General features: G+C 36.3%; 1 protein-coding gene across 1 annotated transcript in view; it reads right to left on the reverse strand.

Annotated features, from left to right (window-relative positions):
* The window catches only part of LOC124390869 (vacuolar protein sorting-associated protein 13C-like), an 81,553-nt gene that overhangs the window by 35,709 nt on the left and 26,453 nt on the right, over positions 1–19,391 (reverse strand). The window contains 26 exon segments of the mRNA XM_046856951.1: positions 305–461; positions 562–674; positions 767–872; positions 1,010–1,157; positions 5,562–5,866; positions 6,965–7,132; positions 7,265–7,284; positions 7,287–7,367; positions 7,557–7,673; positions 9,261–9,408; positions 9,773–9,832; positions 9,927–10,006; positions 11,621–11,774; positions 11,912–12,012; positions 12,130–12,211; positions 12,931–13,066; positions 13,147–13,264; positions 14,953–15,085; positions 15,188–15,324; positions 15,457–15,571; positions 16,469–16,661; positions 18,223–18,365; positions 18,584–18,678; positions 18,816–18,951; positions 19,043–19,105; positions 19,198–19,369. Of these exon segments, the coding sequence (XP_046712907.1) occupies positions 305–461; positions 562–674; positions 767–872; positions 1,010–1,157; positions 5,562–5,866; positions 6,965–7,132; positions 7,265–7,284; positions 7,287–7,367; positions 7,557–7,673; positions 9,261–9,408; positions 9,773–9,832; positions 9,927–10,006; positions 11,621–11,774; positions 11,912–12,012; positions 12,130–12,211; positions 12,931–13,066; positions 13,147–13,264; positions 14,953–15,085; positions 15,188–15,324; positions 15,457–15,571; positions 16,469–16,661; positions 18,223–18,365; positions 18,584–18,678; positions 18,816–18,951; positions 19,043–19,105; positions 19,198–19,369 (3,281 nt within the window).

The raw sequence follows: 19,391 nt of genomic DNA on the forward strand, positions 1-19,391 counted from the left end.
TACACACATGCAACATAAAACATACACTTTAACAACAATGCAATTGTAGCAACTTGTAGAAATTACTGCATTATTTCTTATTTGTATGAGAATTTTATCTCACTGCTTTATTTTTAAATATATATAATGTAATGTTTGGGCAGCCACAAGCAGTTTAGTGTGTCTGAACACAAGGCATGTATAAATATCTATGATGTGGTTGCATGCACACTGTAGACTGCAACTAAAACTACACATGGTGTGTGAGAAACACTGCATTACTAAAATTGATAGTTGATGATGAATTTAATTGTGTTCTACGAACCTGAAATGTCTGGGCACTTCACAGAAATGGTCTTGATGTATGTCGTGGCTTGCATGTCGAAGCTGTGAACTATGGTGTCAATTCCAAGCTCAGCTGCAGTCAAGACCAAAAATGGACACTCGATGCCATTCTTTGGTTTACACAGTGTCAGCAGAACCTGAAAATAATGAATTTTGCTTAAACATTGCATGAAATAGCTTCGTATGTTAGATGGTTTAAATATATGAATTATCTATTAATTAGATGTTTAATTGTACCTCCATGATTTCAAACTTGAGGAGAACACTGACAACATTTTCATTTAATTTTCCACTGCCAACTGCTGGGTGGGTTTCTGTCTCCACTGGAACTTTGCTTGTTTCAGGTTTATCTATATAGTAAATGTAGGAAAAAATATCTATAAAATTTGTGCAGGAGGATGGTTATGGTAATTCAGGTAACAGAGCAGAGGTGCATTTTTACCTTCAACAGTGAGTTTCATAGTGTCAGTTGACCTTTTGTTACCTTCTTCAGTGTTTTCTGCTAGAATCTTCATCAGAACACAAAGGTCTTCACAACCAATTTTGATCTATAAAAGCAAAAAAAAAAAAAAAAAAATACATTTTTCAACGAGGAATTTAATTCAAAGGTAGTGATCTTTTAATCTATGTTTACATAAATAAAACACCAACATAAACATATATATGTGAAACCTTACAAACTTACATTCATGGACTTGAGCAATCCTCTGACCTCCACTCCAGGGATCTTTGTGAACCAGGAGGCAGCCAGATTGCGCTTAACCAACAACTCCACGTTAACTGGCTGTAAAATTTCCAATTGTGGCTGAGGTGCTTCATGCTTTAGAACTGTTCTGTAAACAATGAAATGGGGTTGGGCTTCCATTATATATTTTCATTCAATTAAAAAATTTGCTTATGCAAAGTTTAGTCTGTATGGTATCTTATGGAAATTACATCAAATCAGACAAATGGAATCCCAAGTTCCCCATGAAGGTGTCAAATGGCTGGGAAATTTGTTTTAGGATTTTTATTATTGCATTACTATGTTATGCATCATATAAACAGGCTAGTGCTCTCAACAGAAATTAATTGGATGCACAGGGCAAACTTGCAAAAAGGTATTTTACAAATGGGCTCAGTGGTGCCAAATGAATTGTGCAGGTTTGCGCAAATAAAATATATAAAATACACTACAATCTGCCCTTCAGAATTATTAGCACCATTCCTAAAATGAGTGATGCTTTAGGACTATCAAATGAGTGGTGGTTCAGGAACATCAATTTCTATCATGAATTCAAACTTTCATGCAGATATTTCAGCTCAAAACCTACTCCCCTTGATAATAATAGGATTTGAATGAATTTGATTGGTTCTTGACTAAGAACCAATCAAATTCATTCAATGCCTATTATTATCGTTATGGTAGGCATTATTTAAAAACCGTGTTATATTTAAATTTTACAGTAAATTTGAGATAAACATGTTAAATACAACTATTCAGTTACTTATTGCAGATTATTGGTTTTATATCTCCTATATTTTTGCTCATTTTAATAAATAGTCCCAACAATTTTGGATGGCAAAGTACTGATTTTTCTGTAAACCTTCTAACTGTTTTTAACTATGAACATTTAACTGTGTAAAGGGAGCACCTACTGCAACAGCGTACCTTTGTTTTGTGTACATAATGTATAATTGGCACAACTATAAAGGTTAAGAGCGCCGTTTAATTTTATCGGAAAAACAGTGGACCAGAAATAGACTTTATATTTTAAACAAACAGTCAGAAGTGAAAGTAAGTTGGTGCAAGTTTAGTTTGTAGGCAAACCAGTAAAAATGACATTGGTTGAGCCAGATGAAGGCAATCCAAGGTTCTGAATGAAGGTGTTAAATGCCTGTAAAATTTGAAACTGACATGCTGCAGCAATCTACAGTCATGAGTTGCATGCGAAAGCAGATACCCAAGTAAGGAAACGTGAGAACAGGCTTTAGATCTTCGCTCAGAGCAAGCAAACAATGTAAATTACTTTACACGTGGAAATGGTCATCCAAGAGAAAAGGACACAAAGAACAAATCAATAAGTACAAAGACCTTTGTCCTGCAACACACATGATTACTGGCTAAAACAATGTGAATTCAAAACACATTTAACAATTTAAAAGCTGATGCATTGTGGTTGAATCAAACTGATATTTTATATATATATATATATATATATATATATATATATATATATATATATATATATATAGAGTGAGGAAAATAAGTATTTGAACACCCTGCTATTTTGCAAGTTCATTGTGAGACACATAATCTAAAAAAAAAAATCCAGAAATCACAATGTATGATTTTTTAACTATTTATTTGTATGATACAGCTGCAAATAAGTATTTGAACACCTGTCTATCAGCTAGAATTCTGACCCTCAAAGACCTGTTAGTCTGCCTTTAAAATGTCCACCTCCACTACATTTATTATCCTAAATTAGATGCACCTGTTTGAGGTCGTTAGCTGCATAAAGACACCTGTCCACCCCATACAATCAGTAAGAATCCAACTACTAACTAAGACCAAAGAGCTGTCCAAAGACACTAGAGACAAAATTGTACACCTCCACAAGGCTGGAAAGGGCTACGGGGAAATTGCCAAGCAGCTTGGTGAAAAAAGGTCCACTGTTGGAGCAATCATTAGAAAATGGAAGAAGCTAAACATGACTGTCAATCTCCCTCGGACTGGGGCTCCATGCAAGATCTAAATGATCCTAAGGAAGGTGAGAAATCCGCCCAGAACTACACGGGAGGAGCTGGTCAATGACCTGAAAAGAGCGGGGACCACCGTTTCCAAGGTTACTGTTGGTAATACACTATGACAGACGTCATGGTTTGAAATCATGCATGGCACGGAAGGTTCTCCTGCTTAAACCAGCACATGTCCAGGCACGTTTTAAGTTTGCCAATGACCATTTGGATGATACATAGGAGTCATGGGAGAAAGTCATGTGGTCAGATGAGACCAAAATAGAACTTTGGGGTCATAATTCCACTGAACGTGTTTGGAGGAAGAAGAATGATGAGTACCATCCCAAGAACACCATCCCTACTGTGAAGCATGGGGGTGGTAGCATCATGCTTTGGGGGTGTTTTTCTGCACATGGGACAGGGCGACTGCACTGTATTAAGGAGAGGATGACCGGGGCCACGTATTGCGAGATTTTGGGGAACAACCTCTTCCCTCAGTTAGAGCATTGAAGATGGGTCGAGGCTGGGTCTTCCAACATGACAATGACCCGAAGCACACAGCCAGGATAACCAAGGAGTGGCTCTGTAAGAAGCATATCAAGGTTCTGGCGTGGCCTAGCCAGTCTCCACACCTAAACCCAATAAAGAATCTTTGGAGGGAGCTCAAATCCGTGTTTCTCAGTGACAGGCCAGAAACCTGACTGATCTAGAGAAGATCTGTGTGGAGGAGTGGGCCAAAATCCCTCCTGCAGTGTGTGCAAACCTGGTAAAAAAACTACAGGAAACGTTTGACCTCTGTAATTGCAAACAAAGGCTACTGTACCAAATATTAACATTGACTTTCTCAGGTGTTCAAATACTTATTTGCAGCTGTATCATACAAATAAATAGTAAAAAAATCATACATTGTGATTTCTGGATTTGTTTTTTTTGGATTATGTCTCTCACAGTGGACATGCACCTACGATGACAATTTCAGACCCCTCCATGATTTCAAAATCTTGCAAAATAGCAGGGTGTTCAAATACTTATTTTCCTCATATATATATATATATATATATATATATATATATATATATATATATATATATAGCAATTGGGGGTTAAGGATCTTGCAGCTTGGTGGTGCTGAGATTTGACCATCCAAACCAATTTCCAATGCCAAATAGCCACTAAGCTACAGCTAACCTCTCTCCAGATGTCCCCATGAAAGTCAAATTGTCAAAGTCAAAATTATATGTTGGCATGTAGCAGAAAATGCATGTACCAGTGAATAGCAAATATGCAATGTCAATTGCATTCAGGTCACTCACCTTCTCTCCACTTACTGATTTATTTAGTATTTACAAAACTAAAATGTTACGCTGGACCCAGAAGTATCAACTGACAGTCACATTCCATTTCCAAAGACAGTGAGTTACTATTGTTAATACACAGATACACAGTAGAAAAAAATATTTACAGGGCATAAATACAATAAAGCTACAAGTATGTGGACACCCTACCAAGCATTGTTTCCCAGATTTAGGCCTTTTTGCTGCTATATTAAGATTCACTCATCTGGTAAGGCTTTCCAAAAATGTTGACGTGTGTCTACATTTGGGGTTCAGTCAGAGCCACAGTTTGTCCTTAAGGTATTCGATGGGGTTGAGGTCACGACTCTGAACAGGACATTCACGTTCATCCAGTCTAAACTCAAGCCACCATGTCCTAATTAACCTTGTTTGGTACACAGAACAGGCCTGGGCCTCTAAATTCCAGTGAAGGAAATATTTAATGTTACAGTGTAGTCATCCTATACAATTGTGTGCTTACAACTTTGTGCAAACAGTTTGGGGAGAAACCACATGGATGTGATAGTCTGCATACGTTTGGCTATATTGTATTTATGTCACGTTAATGTGTATTGCTGTCTATTATTATGTATCTACTTACATTACATTTTTTTTTTCGAGATAAGTTACTGTAGCCTTGGCAAGATAATAATCTTTAAGTCTGTATTATTAAGTTTTATTCTGAATTATTATTGTATTATTCATTATTAAGTATTATTAAGGTAGCTGATTTTCCTGATGGAAATTATGTAGAATTGTAATGGACTTTGAAGTTCCAATTTTTATCATTTGATTTGAACTCTATATCCAACATATATTGTACATGTGTAATATTTGATATTATATTTGGTCCAAAAAAGTAATTTAATTTACTTTACTTTTTAAATTTAAAATTAGTACATTTTAGTAAAATGAGTACTTTAGCATAGTAAAATTCACTTGGCAGTGAAAACAAAACAACAACAACAACAAAGTGTAGTAAGGGGTGCTTAACCTTGCTGGTGAAAAAAAGGCTAGAAATTATTATTTATATCTTATCAAGTAAAATTTTTTTGGAGATTATGAGAAAAACACTGCTATAATATAGCAGACATTATCCTACAACTAGCATACAAGATTAACAAATTCCCTTCCTAAAATATACAATATAACCAGTATATTTCCTCAGTAATCCTTTAATACCTTAATAATTTGAGGTGGGTGAGTTTAACATCCATGATCTCCACTACAGCTGGGAGAGAAAAGCCCGGCGCTGGAGTCAAAGTGAAGGTGTTGCTAATAGTGATGAGCCCCAGATCCACCACAAAGGCATTTTGGGAGATGGAGGACTGAGGGATGATGATGAGTGGCGCCTTCAGTCTGATGTCCATTGACAGTCTGAAACTCTTCAGAGCGAAGTCCTTCACGCTGGCAGCCGCTTTCTCTGCTGCCTGTGCTGTGGCAATGCTTATAGCTTTTTTGGCTGCCTGAAAGTTATCCACGAATTTCTGTGGAACAGAGCAGACAGTTACCGTTTGATCTACTGTACATTTGACGGTGGTCTGAGAGCAGCAGTCATGAGTGGCAATTTGAGGTGGTCTGTGAAAGGGAGAGGAGCATTATGAGATGGTTGCATTAGTAGGGAAAAGTCATGCTCTAATAACTCCCTGAGTTCTAAAAAAAAAACCAAATTTACAACCAATTTGCAAAATCTTAGAAGAACGGTTCGAGCCGTTTCTAAGATGAGAGCGGTTTTATGTTGTGTAAGAGAATGTATGATAGCATGATACTGAAACAAAAACTTCAGTTAAGTAAGTCTGCTATATCTGCAAAGCATGTAGAGAATACTGTGTAGCATAGAAGCATTATTTGTACTGTGATCATACATTTAAAGCATTTTGGTTCACTGAATTATAAAAAGAGGTACATTCATAAGCACACTTGTGAATACAAACCGATAAATAGAGGCTGGTGCCTTTCAAACATAAACACAGACCATAACCACGATTAAGGGTAAAAATCTAAATGTCACATTATATTTATTCCATAATGAATATTATCTATTGTGTTTTTAATTATTTCCTTTTACAATTTGTTCATTAATATCACATAAAGCAAACTTTGTTGGTAGAAATACGCTTAACGTGATTTTACAATTTACAATAAAAAAAGTTTATGACGTAATGTAAGAGGTGCATTATTAGTGACGCTGCAAAGCTGAAATGGCTTTAAAATGCTCCATGCCCAAGTTTGTACCTCATCAGCAGAGGGGTTTTGATAGCTAAAAGAGTCCTGGAAACAAAAAACACATTCAGACACAACACAAAAAAGGGAAAAAACTAGCAAACACTTGTTATTGATTTATGGTGTTTTCATATTTACTTCTTGTTCACATTTTTAAAAGTAAAAAGCAAACGCACCAAACAGAGAACCAACAAGCTGTGTACTGTAAAAGATCATTCAGTATAATCACTGTGCATTAAAAAAGTGTATTTTTTTTCAACAAGCTTCAACCCTTCCGCAATGTGTGTGTGTGTGTGTGTGTGTGTGTGTGTGTGTGTGTGTGTGTGTGTGTGTTTATCATTTTAAAATTCTTCTCATCTCACCAGAAGTGATATAAGGAACTTGTGCAAGTAGATGAACTGGATGCAGCCCAGTCTCAGGGTGACTTTGCCATCTACTTTTGAAGTATCAGAGTAACCGGCTCCTTCTGTGGCTCCAGGGTAGAGACTCAGCTTGAAGCTAAACACTTCCTCACCCACAATAGACACCACCTTGAAGTGACAGAATTAAAAAAAACACATAATTCCCACATAAATTCTTAGATATACTCAGGACAGAGAGCAAGGAATGTGAAACAACCCATATTGCTTGATTACTTGAATTGGTTGAAAATCATTACTAACCTTTTTGTGTATGGTTTTGTGTCCACATCTATGACTAAAACATTTCGCAAACGGGCAAACACTTCTGTTTCTTTGGCTTGGACAACCATGGAGGCATCAATCCCTGGAAGCAAACAGAATATCATTGCTATGGCCAATATTTATAAATACCAAGTCAACTATGTATGTTTGTTTGTTTGGTTGATTGGATGGATGGATGGATGGATGGATGGATAGATGAATGGATGGATTTAAATTTATATAATGCAATATAAGTTATGCTTGCATTCTCATTTTAGAAGTAAACATGTACCTTGAATTTGGATTTCTGCAATGCTGCTTCTGTCATCACAGATGGTCACTCCGAAGGAACCCAGCACAGCAAAAAGTTTAAAACTTATCACCCTCTTGTCCCTTGAACCTGAAGATACTGGGAAATAATTATCAGCACTGTCACTAAAACATTTGCTTGCCTTTCAGAAGTTTAGCCTTAAATATCTCGCTAGCAGAGTATGGAACATTTCAAGCCCATATTTAACCATACAATTCAATAAAATGACTCATTTCTGGTTTTCCAACACAGAAACAGTTGAAGAAGAAATATAGCAGATGTGCTCGGAGGACTAGATCAGGGCCACTTGAGTAGTTGATGAGGTGATGTTAATAGTTAGGGTCTTGTGTTACAGCAATTTCTAATCAGCCAGGTGGAGGATATGCTCCAAATCAGCGAGAATAAGTGCATGTTTGGTAGGTTGTTATCAGGGTTGAACATGTTCAATTTTATTTAACTTTATTTTATTTGTGTAGCATTTTTAACAATGTACATCATAACACAAAATATTTATATAGATGCAGGATACACATTTTAAATTAGTAATTTATATTTTATACATTTCAGCAATGAACAAGCTCAAAGAAACAGTAGAGTCCTCTTTAAATTGGAACTGTAATAAAAAAAAGAAATATCAATGTATTGTAATTGAGGTTATACTCAAATTTTGCATGGGTATTTTTTACAGATATTTCAGAAATACAGACAATAACTGACCCATAAACCTATTTTCCCTTTCCCATCTTTCCCAATCTTATATAGAAAAGTTCTGTATACTGTATTACTGTCCAGATGGACAACCATCACTACAGCCCTCCACTGATCCAATTGCTAACAGGCACCTAAGGACTCTTAGACTCTGTGAAACAAACGCTCTGGTCTGATAAAAACCAAGATTGAACTGTTTGGACTAAATTTTAAACGTCATATCATGAAGAAACAAGGCACCGCTCATCACTTGCCCAAAACCTGTGCCCAAAAAGTGAAGCATGATGCCCCCATGTGAGGGAGGTGTTTCTGCAACAGGGATATGACAACTGGTAAGGATTGAGGGGAGCTGTATGGGGCAAAGTACAAGGATACCCTCAATAACAACCTGTTCCACAGAGCTGAGGACCTTAGACTGGGCCAAAGGTTCACCTTCCTACAAAACAACAACCATAAGTACACAGCCAAGACAATACAGGAGTGGCTTAGAGACAACTCTGTGAAAATCCTATTGGCCCAGACAGAGTCCTGATTGGAATCTTACTTAACATCTTTGGAGAGACCCACAAGTGATTGTCCACCGACGTTTCCCATCCAACCTGACCCACCTTAAGACCATTTGCCAAAATGAATGGCAGAAAATCCCCCAATCTGTGGATTCCTGTGGATTCCTTTAAGTAAGATGAAATACTTGATTTGGCCACACCTACTGTTTAATTTGTTGTGATCTGATCAGTTTGTGTCAATTTTTAAGCCTCAACATTGGTTTTTAAAAGATGATATACTGTAAATTATATATATAAATTATTAAATATTTTCATTATGAAAATTAAATTAAAAATCCTTTATTTATTTTGCTGTATTTAAAATAAACAAAAAATATAAGTTTTTACTTGACTAACCCTTTTAGTAGATTTTTAGAGGGTTGAACAATGGGCCTGAGTTGGTGTGAACTATCTGAGTGTTACTGTGTTATACCTGTTTTCTCTGTTGTAACCCTATCAGCTGGTCTCTTGATGTCTCTTTCTTTAGAAGGTGTGAACTTTGACAATGCTCTATTCAGGTAGCTGATGGTGGACAACAGGGCTTTTGTGTGGAGAAGAAATTCCAGTGATGAAAACTCCACCTGCAAACACAGCAAATATAATCTGCAGGATACAGAACACATTACGCTGGTTTTGTGCACTTGCTTAAGTGCAAATACCTATGATTTTATTTTAGACTATAAAATAAACAAAAATTATAATTTGCATTAGAAGTGAAATATTACAATAATAAAATGGCGATTAAAGACCTTTCTACAAGAGCTTCCTCTGGTTAGCGGTATGTTTCAGGTATCGTCACAATAAATATTTAAAGTGATATTGAAATATGAATAGAAAAATGTGCACGAGTACAATGATAGCTCTATATCATGTTGGAAACAAGTGAGAATATCAAATGTATCATTTGAATAATTTATGCATAATATGCTTGGTAAAACAGTTTACCTTTAGCATCTGCTCCGTATTGTCAAAGACACTTTGGAAACTGGGTCCGCTCACATCAGCCTGCATGGAACACCGAATCAGTAAAACACACACCCTTCGATCTCACATTAACACTATCAAACACTGAGTTGTTCTGCAGACCGAGTTCACTTACTTTAATATAATCAATTATAAGCAGATCAGATCCATGTTTCTCCGATGAGGTAATCAGGTGAAGTGGCTGATTCTGAGCATCTGAAACATGTAAATGTGAAATACACACACGCACGCACACACACGCACACACACGCACACACACTTACTTTAATAAATATAACTCCGAATTTAACTATGTTCCGCACGTAAAGAGGATTGCATTGCCCTGTACTGAACATTTTTTTTTAAATACGTGCACCATTACTCCCCTAATAATAATAATAATAATATATATATATATATATATATATATATATATATATATATATATATATATACACACACACACACACACACACACACACACATATATATATATATATATATATATATATATATATATATATATATATATATATATATATTAGGGCTGTCAATCAATTACAATAATTAATCGCATGATTGTCATGAGTTAATTCATCAGTAATGGCAACATAATTGCACATTTTTATCTGTTCTAAATGTACTTTAAATTAATACTTTTCAAGTTTTTATTACTCTAATCAACATGGGGATTAGCAAATATATATGGCTTTTGCAAATGTATGTCATTATTACAGAAACCACCATAAACATAGAGCATAAACAACATAGACATGTTTTTAAGATGGTAGGCATGTTTTTCAAGAACCTGTTTATGTCTATTAAACACATGAAAAAAGAACAGAGAAAAAACTGAGCCAGTTGCTCAAACAGACAAGTTTTACGTGTTTGCATTTTAGATGACAGGGCAGCTCGTAAAAATACTCTTGTAAATGTAATTATGGAATTTTAAATTATGGAAATCAACAGGACCCCAAACGGCACTTTTGCTATGTTTCCACACGGACGGTTTTAATTGCCGGATGTGTGCATCATCAATTTTTTCTGTGGTTTATTATTTTTTTATATCTGAGTAAAGAAAGGAGGTTGTGATTAAATGTATGTTATGCTGAAGGTTTTAATTTTACCTCTTTTATATTTATTTATATTTTTGATTAAAATGGTCAAACAGAAATGCTCTACATTAATCGCACGCTAAAAAAATTAGTGCCGTTAAATGAATTTGTGTTAATGAGTTATTAATGCGCTAATTTTGACAGCCCCAATATATACACAGGTTATTTAGTTCCAGGCTTGGTGTTTTTCTGCTCTGCATTTTGTACTTTGCTAGCTACTTGGTTATAACCTGAGGTGCTGCCCAAATCTTGTTGTAAGTTAAATTGCTTGATATCAATTATAGGCAACTCCTCAAAGAAAACACGTTATATAGCTGTATTGTTTTAAGTTTTGTTTAACTAGCAGCTAAGGCATGTTAAATCCTACACCTCTGTGAACTGTCACATGATTTGTTGTGCAATTTCTCTCATTCACTGATATTTAGCACCTGTATATTTATTCTCATTTCACTGTCTTTTTGGTCAGCTTTAACAGTTGCACATGCTTTTGGTTTTTGGTTATGCTAAGGTTTGGGTGGTCTTGTTCATATTTCTGGTTGTGTCATTGTTTGGACCTTTTTTTTTACAAAATCTTCTATATTCTCTATGCATGAATGTAATATTGCCATATTACATTCTCAGTATATTAGCGCTTTAGTGAGGAAAACAATATGAATCATGGATATTGCTAAAACATGGACATTAAGTAATAGTGTAACCTTCATTGGTACTGTACCTTTCATATCGCAGTAATCAAGGCTAATCTTGTGTAAGTAGGATTTGACTGTAAGGTCATAAGTTCTCATCTTGCCCTCACAACCCAACTGAGACACATTGAAGGCCAAGACTGTGACCTCCTGTGCATCCTGAGACGTCAGCTCCAACAGCACCTAATTACAATAACACGCATATACAGAACATATATACAGATTTAAACAATGAGCATAATTCATACTATTTTATTTTTAACAAAGAAAAAATTTACATTTTAAGGGAAAAGTAAGATAAAGTACTAAAAGAACTTTACTGTTTTGATTTCAAATTTAAAATGAACATCTGTCAGTTCTTCCAAAACCAGTCTCTGGGCATCCTCATTAGGATATTTTTCAGCAGTGTCCTCCTCAGAATCTAAACACACACAAACACACACATACAAAGATTAGCTTTCACCTTTATAGCTATAAAGTGATACTGACTGAAGGCAATGCCTTTTTCAAATAATAATCAGAGTGAACATAGTCTCACCTGATACCATAGAATACGGTAATGCTGAAGGATCTACACTTATCACCTTCAGCCTGGAATCTGCTAATAATCCTGGCATAGCCTACACAAACACATACCATACATTGTTAAAAAGGTATATTGTTATATATTCAATGAAGCCTTTAATATATCACAGTTTGTACTAAAGCATCGTTTGCTTTTTTTTCCTTCATAAGCTTCCTTCCTGTTGAGGATAACAGAGGATCCAGAGACAATCCACACAGGAGAATTTACCCTAAATGGGACACCAGTCTACACACATATTAACATACTAATCTAGAAGCATTAATGGATAGCCAGTCTTCCTATCTTTGTGGTTTAAACACACGAGTACATGCAAACACTCTACTCAAACAGTAGTCTAAGCTCAGTGCTGAACACAGGACCCTACGGCTGAGGAAGTCACTGGGGCACTCCACCATCCTTGTGGATGTTCCTGTGAAAACTGATGCTACACTAAAAACCAACAAAAATCAGCTACCTGATTTGATTCCAGGGACCTGAGACTGAACTTCTGCTGTGGATGGTTTCTTCTAGCTAGCTTAAAGATTTATTCCTCCAAAACAGTTCAAAGTAAACTGGATAATCTCACTTAGTTTCATATAGTTTTTGCTCATTGCGGATCAGGGTGTTCTCCCTTGACACTGACACTTGCTCATTGGAAATGTAAATGTACATCCAGATTTCTGTAAGGCTGCTAATGGTACAGAACTTTTAGTGCCGGTTAGAACATTAATTTTGAAAACAGAAGCAGTGTATATGTGTGTATGTGTCTTTGACCTTCTGATCAGGGGTGGAGGGTGGTGTGGAAGAAACATTGGGAAAAGGAATACTGTCAACCAGCTCCAGAACCCCCTGAATCATCAGATCCGAAATCTTCACATGCAGTAATGGCAATTCCCCATTGACCTTAAACCTATAGAAACAGACATTAGTGTGTATTAAAAAGTAACAAAGAGAGAAGCAGGTGTTTGTGTTTTAAGTGTTAGAATAAACCTAGGCATGCGTATGTCTTTCTCCACCATGCACTTGGCGAGCCCCAGAGTAAAGTCCATGGGTTGCAGGATGTGCTGGCTGGAGGTACCCTGCTTATTAGTACTTCTCCACATGTCACCTACAAAGCAAAACGCACGTCAAAAATGCAGAAGAATCTAAATAACTCTGTGTATGATTTAACTCTGAATAGGAGAACAGAACGCAAAAAGAACAGCATCCTACTACAAAAACAAATGAATAACAGGCCTATCACAGCCTGCAAAGAAAAACTATAAAAAAAAAATGCCCAGGGATTTTTCCATATATGAAAATCCAGTCAGTTTGGAAAACATTCATGTTCTAAAAAGTACATATGAGCCTGAGTTTTAGTACATTTACACATAAGGAAATGTGATTACTATTTTTTATTAATTAGCAATGATAAGCAGGAGCAATATTACATATATTATGTCATTTAAATAATCAATTCATGGCCCAGACTAGACTGTGCAACTATTGCATTTGCTCCAACTCAAAATCTGTCTCAAAATGCAAGAACTTTTCATTCCTTTTTAATTGCAAAACAAATCAGGCCTTGTGGTAACTTTCCCATCCATTAGAGGTGACTGCTTTATACACCTACACCCATAAATCTAAAAGAGTTGGGACGGTGTATAAAATGTAAATAAAAACAGAATGCAATGACATGCAAATGTCATTAATAAACAACAAAAAGACAATAAAGAACAAAAAACAAATCAAGCATTTAAATTGAGAAAAATTACATTTGTAAGGAAAAAATATGTTGCTGGATTTTTTTTGAAAGAGGAACATTGCCCAATCGTGTCTAATGATTCTATGTGCTCAACAGTCCGGGGTTCTTTGTCATATTTTTCATTTCATGATGAACCACATGCTTTTAACTGGTGAAAAGTCTGGATTGTAGGCAGGCCAGTTCAGCACACGGACTATGACCCTATGCTGTTGTACCAAATGCAGTATATAGCATTTTCTTGCTGAAATATTTATTTTCTAAAAAAAAATACATCATCTGGATAGAAGCATACTGTATGTTGTTCTAAAACCTGTATTTTCCTTTCACTATTGATGGTGCCTTTTCATATATGTAAGCTGCCCATTCCATAGGCACTAATGCACCATCAGAGATGCAGACTTTGGAACTGGACTGCTGATAACAAGCCGGATGGTCCCATCCATGGTTTCCAAAAATACATTTTCATTTCAATTCGTCTGACTACAGAACAATTTTTTACTTTGTCTTAGTCAATATTAATTGAGCTTTAACCCATAGAAGATGGTGGATGTTTTTTTTCTGTGCATGATAGAGATTTAACCTGCATTTGTGCAATACATGGCAAACTGTGTTCACAGACAATGATTTCTGGAGGTATTTCTGAGCCCATGCAGTGATTTCCATTACAGAATCATACTTCTTTTTGAATGCAGTGCACCCGAGAACCCTTCTCAGAAACATTTGATGATATTATGTAGTGTGGATGATGACATATCCAAAATCTTGACAATTTTATGTTGAGGAACATTATTCAAAAAATTGTTCCACAATTGGTCGACACAGTCTTTTGCAGTTTCTTTTTAATAACACTTTTCAGTAAACTTCTTTAATTGTGTTGCCTCCATTAAATTCAAAATTACTTGATTCTTTCCTTAAAATGGTACATTCTATTGTTCTAAATGTTCTATTGTGAATAAAATATAGGTTTATGAACATCGCAAACCACCGCATTCTATTTTTATTTACATTTAAAGCAGCTTGGGAATTGGGGTTGTACATACATACACAAATACCTGATTTGCTGTAGAGAACTTGCACACTGCGTAACTCCAGTGAGAATCTGTCATATGCTCTGTCCATGATCTCTTCCAGGGAGGAAAAACTAGCAGATGCTTGTTCAGGAGTGCTCTGGCATACGCTGTTCAGCTAGAATACAAACACAAAGGAACATCAATAAATATGTATAAAGGTCCAGCATTAAGGACACAAACTTTCCAGCAGGACTGCAAGATTGTATTTAATACTCACTTGCAGGTTACCAAAGTCTATGATGATGAGTTCTGATTTGTTATGGTAGAAACCTGACTTGGGAAGCAGCAAGTAGGAAGGCTTCAAGTCGATCTTCAGATCTAGAACCTTCCTTGTCTCAATAATATGAGACAAACCTACAGTGCATAATGTCAAGTCAAACTGAGTGGGTAATTAAATCTGGACTGTGGTTGATGAGTAAAGTTTTTCAGACTTTCTAGCTTTAATATACATAATTATCATGTCTCAAGAGAGGAGAAGAAACATACCACTGGCTGTCTTCTCCTTTATCTCCTCCAGTTTGCTGAGTGTGGCTGAGGTGATTACCTCCAGGTCCACACCCTTAGCAGTATTAAAGAATTCTACTATGCTGTTAATTGTCAGCTACCAAAAGAAAAACAGTAGTTTAGTTTTTAAACATTTCATTCTTCCACCTTTAAAATTGGCCCCTATAAAAAGAAGGGAAGATAAACAAAAACAGATAAAAGTTTTCAATCATTCAGTGAATGTCAAAAACATGCAAAATGGACTGTGCTTTCTGAGTGGGAGGGGCAAACTTTTTCCTGTCAATCACAACACTATTATATGACAAGTGTCTGTGTGTTCATGTATAAGGAAGAGGCAGATAGCAGTTTCCCCAAGTGAGTTATCAATCCTAAAGTCTGAAGAAGTGAAGCTTGGATCATTCTTGAAGATTATGTGTTATACTTCTTATTTAACTTTATTTTACTATATGAAGCCATCAGGGGACTTTGTTTAAAACATATAGTATATAATCTCACTCTGAAAAGCCCCAAATACTATATATGGTCCTTTGCTAAAACTACGGTCCAATATTTGTTTTCCTCACAAATGTTCTTCTTTTTTTTTTTTTCCTCACACCGCCATGACACTCATGCATTGCTTTCTATTGAGCACAAAAAGCACTAAATTGTGTATAGTACTGTGTATTATAATGGTGTAGTGATTTTTGGAGGTTCCCTAAAACAATGGTTTTTACACTACTGCTGAAATTCAATGCAGAATATTGTGAAACTCTATATAAAATAAATCATTGCCATTAGCAGTGTGACTTTTTGCCAACTGCATTTGATAATTTTTATAGTGAGCATTTGAGCCTGGTATGGATTATGTGGCAGTGAAACAAAAACAATGGGCTCTACCTGCAATGTAGTCATCAGGTGTAAAACGCTGAATTTTACGTGTGTTTGTGTGTGTGTGTGTGTGTGTGTGTGTGTGTGTGTGTGTGTGTGCATATATGGCTGTGTGCCTGTTGCTCACAGCATCATAGATGATCTCCACTGGCTGAGAGTGGACATACAGTAGTTGATCCACAGCAGTGTCTTCTGGGTTAAGTTCAAACCTCACACTTAGAAGAGAGGAGTTTGCGTTTCCCACAGATGCTATGAGAGATGGTGTGATTCCCTGCTGCTGTAGTCCAGTCACATACCAATGCTCCAGACTGGCCTCCACTCTGCAGCACAAAAACACATACAGATACAGTGTTGTCCACAAATGTCCACTGGTGTACTTACAAAGATTTTTTGTGTATCTGTACTTTACTCAAGTATTTCTATTTGGGGAGACTTTTCACTACATTTCAGAGTCAAATATATTACTTTTTACTACTACTAATACATTTTGCGAAATCAGTCATTCCTTTTTTATTTATGAGGATAAAAACTTAACTGGTCAAACATGCAAGTCACCAATCAGGGTAAAAGCATGCTCTGTTTGGAACTTGTTTTGATTGCAACTTGGTGTATCTACTTATCACCAACATACAGTTCAGTGTCAGTTCAACAGCAAGCAGAACATTTTGAGAAGAATAAATGATGGAAAAAATCTCTAACTTGCTACACCTGTAGCCGCAATTTGCGCAATTTATTTTGTAGTGGTTAAAAAGAAGGTTTTGGACTCATTATAATTTTAATAGATACTTTGTTCTTTGGATATTTAAATACATTTGAAGGAAAATACTTTTGTACTTTTACTCAAGTGAAAGTTTAAAGGGACACTTTTACTGGAGTCATATTTTACTGAATATTTTATCTTACTCTAAACTTTAATTTTTACTTTAAGTACTTCGTCCACCACTCCACAGATAATACACAAACACAAAGGATCTGACTTTCATATACACACCATTAATAATATAATTGTATAAACATGTACCATAATTTCCGGACTATAAAGCGCACCCTTGTATAAGCTGAATTTTACAAATATTTTTATTTTTAACACAAATAAGCCGCACCTTGTGTATAAGCCGCAGGTCTACACTAAGACTGATGAACTTTACACAGGCTTTACCGAAAGACAGTGTCTGTTACACGGTGTAACAGGTGAAATATGTTGTGGCTCCTTTAAGAGCAAAGCGCCATTTTGGGAACAGCACGTCACTGCATTCTCCCGGTATTACTGCGTGTGTGCACGTGTGAGACTGAGGATTATGTGCTTATTATTTTCTGATGCTCATTTCTAATTTTCTTTGACTAACCCGTAACGCTGTTGCCAAGAAAAATAAAAAAGCACAAGTTTTTGAAACCTGTCTGTGCTTATATGATTTCATTTGCAACTGGAGTTAGCGAGCTCTCCCTTCACCCAGACTCAACACGCTACAACGGCTTGTGTCTAAACAGTAGATGACCAAGAAAGTCATTGTTCACTGTCTTCCTCCTTCCTTTCACAACTATTTCTCTCAGGAGTTTATCTTTTGGCATGGTCGTGCGTTTAAAAATCAACACCGGTGGAAGTTTTTCCTCCCGATGCCGTGCAGCTCAGAACACAGGTGAGGTTAGTTTTTTCGTTTCCGTTAGGAAATTTCATTGGTCTAATGTTATGGGGTTCAGTTTTTTGGCTTGAAGTTTGTGAAACCGGGAAAAACCCAGGAAAAATCCATGAATTAGCCGCTTCGTTGTTTAAGCCGCGGGGTTCAAAACGTGGGGGAAAAGCGGCTTATAGTCCGAATAAATACGGTAAATACTTCCTTTATAAAGATTTCAACAATGAAGATGTGGGGGTGTTAGTTTTACTTTATAGCCTGTGCTCCAGGCCTTTGGGAGACGGTGGTGCTGAGGCCAATCATCTGCACTTTGAGAATCTCTGGAATACTCGCTTCCTCACGCACGGTCACTGAAGTCTGTAGGAGCTTGAAGTTTACGATCACTGCTACATACTATAGATAAACACACACACAAAATGCAAGCAAGGTGAATCACAATCATACTAATACATTGAACTAAGGAATCAATTTTGAAACTGAGAAACAAGAAAATGATCCACAAATGTTGCGAAAACACGATTTAAAGTAATATAAAGGCTAAAGTGTGGAGAAATAATGGATGTGTTATGGAGGAATGATGCCTCCTGAAGTCACCTCCTAAAGGTACATACATTTTTGGGTAAGGCCAGGTTGGGAGAATTCTCACTGTAGCCAATAGCTGTATATAACTTCGTCTTCTCTTCGGTGGTCATGACAGCATCTATACCTTCTTACAGGAACACATAGAGAAATGCGCATCAGCGCACACACACACACATAAATATATAAATACACATTAGTACACACACAAGAAAAATGTGTAATAATAAAATAACTCTGGAAAGTGTAAATTCAGGCTCGTACTTTCTTCCTCTTTGTCCTCCTCTTCCTGGTCTTTCTTTTTTCTTTCTTTTCTCCCAAAAAAGCTACTAAACAATCCACCTCCTCCATGGTTTTGTTTAGCCTTTTTGGCAGTCAGCTTCTGACCTGATCGAACCACCTGAGGGGTAAATGCACCGAAATACCAAATGTAAAGGTTCAGAATGATCAAGAATTCAGCTGGTTTAAGTTACCATATAATATTTTCATACCTCCATATGTGCTTGCTGTCGGGCCAATGTGATATTGAACACATCTAGATCTTTCTCCAGTTCCTAAAATGTTAAATACATTAAATGGAATCAAATATACTTTGTATCAATTTTACACATTATGTTTGCATATAAACTTAATATGCTTTCTGTACCATGATCTGTTTTTCAGTGTCTTCCCTGAGTTTGCTGTGAGTCAGTTTGGCTTTGAATGCCATCTTGTAGGCTTTAAGTTTCTGTCTGTGCTCTCTGATATGAGTCCAGCTCCACATCTGGTTGAAACGCTTTATGCGCACCTCCAACACGCTGTTGATGCCATACATCCACCTGAAAAGCATTGGCAATTAAA

The sequence above is a fragment of the Silurus meridionalis genome, chromosome 9 (assembly GCF_014805685.1).
Source record: "Silurus meridionalis isolate SWU-2019-XX chromosome 9, ASM1480568v1, whole genome shotgun sequence".
NCBI lineage: Eukaryota > Metazoa > Chordata > Actinopteri > Siluriformes > Siluridae > Silurus > Silurus meridionalis.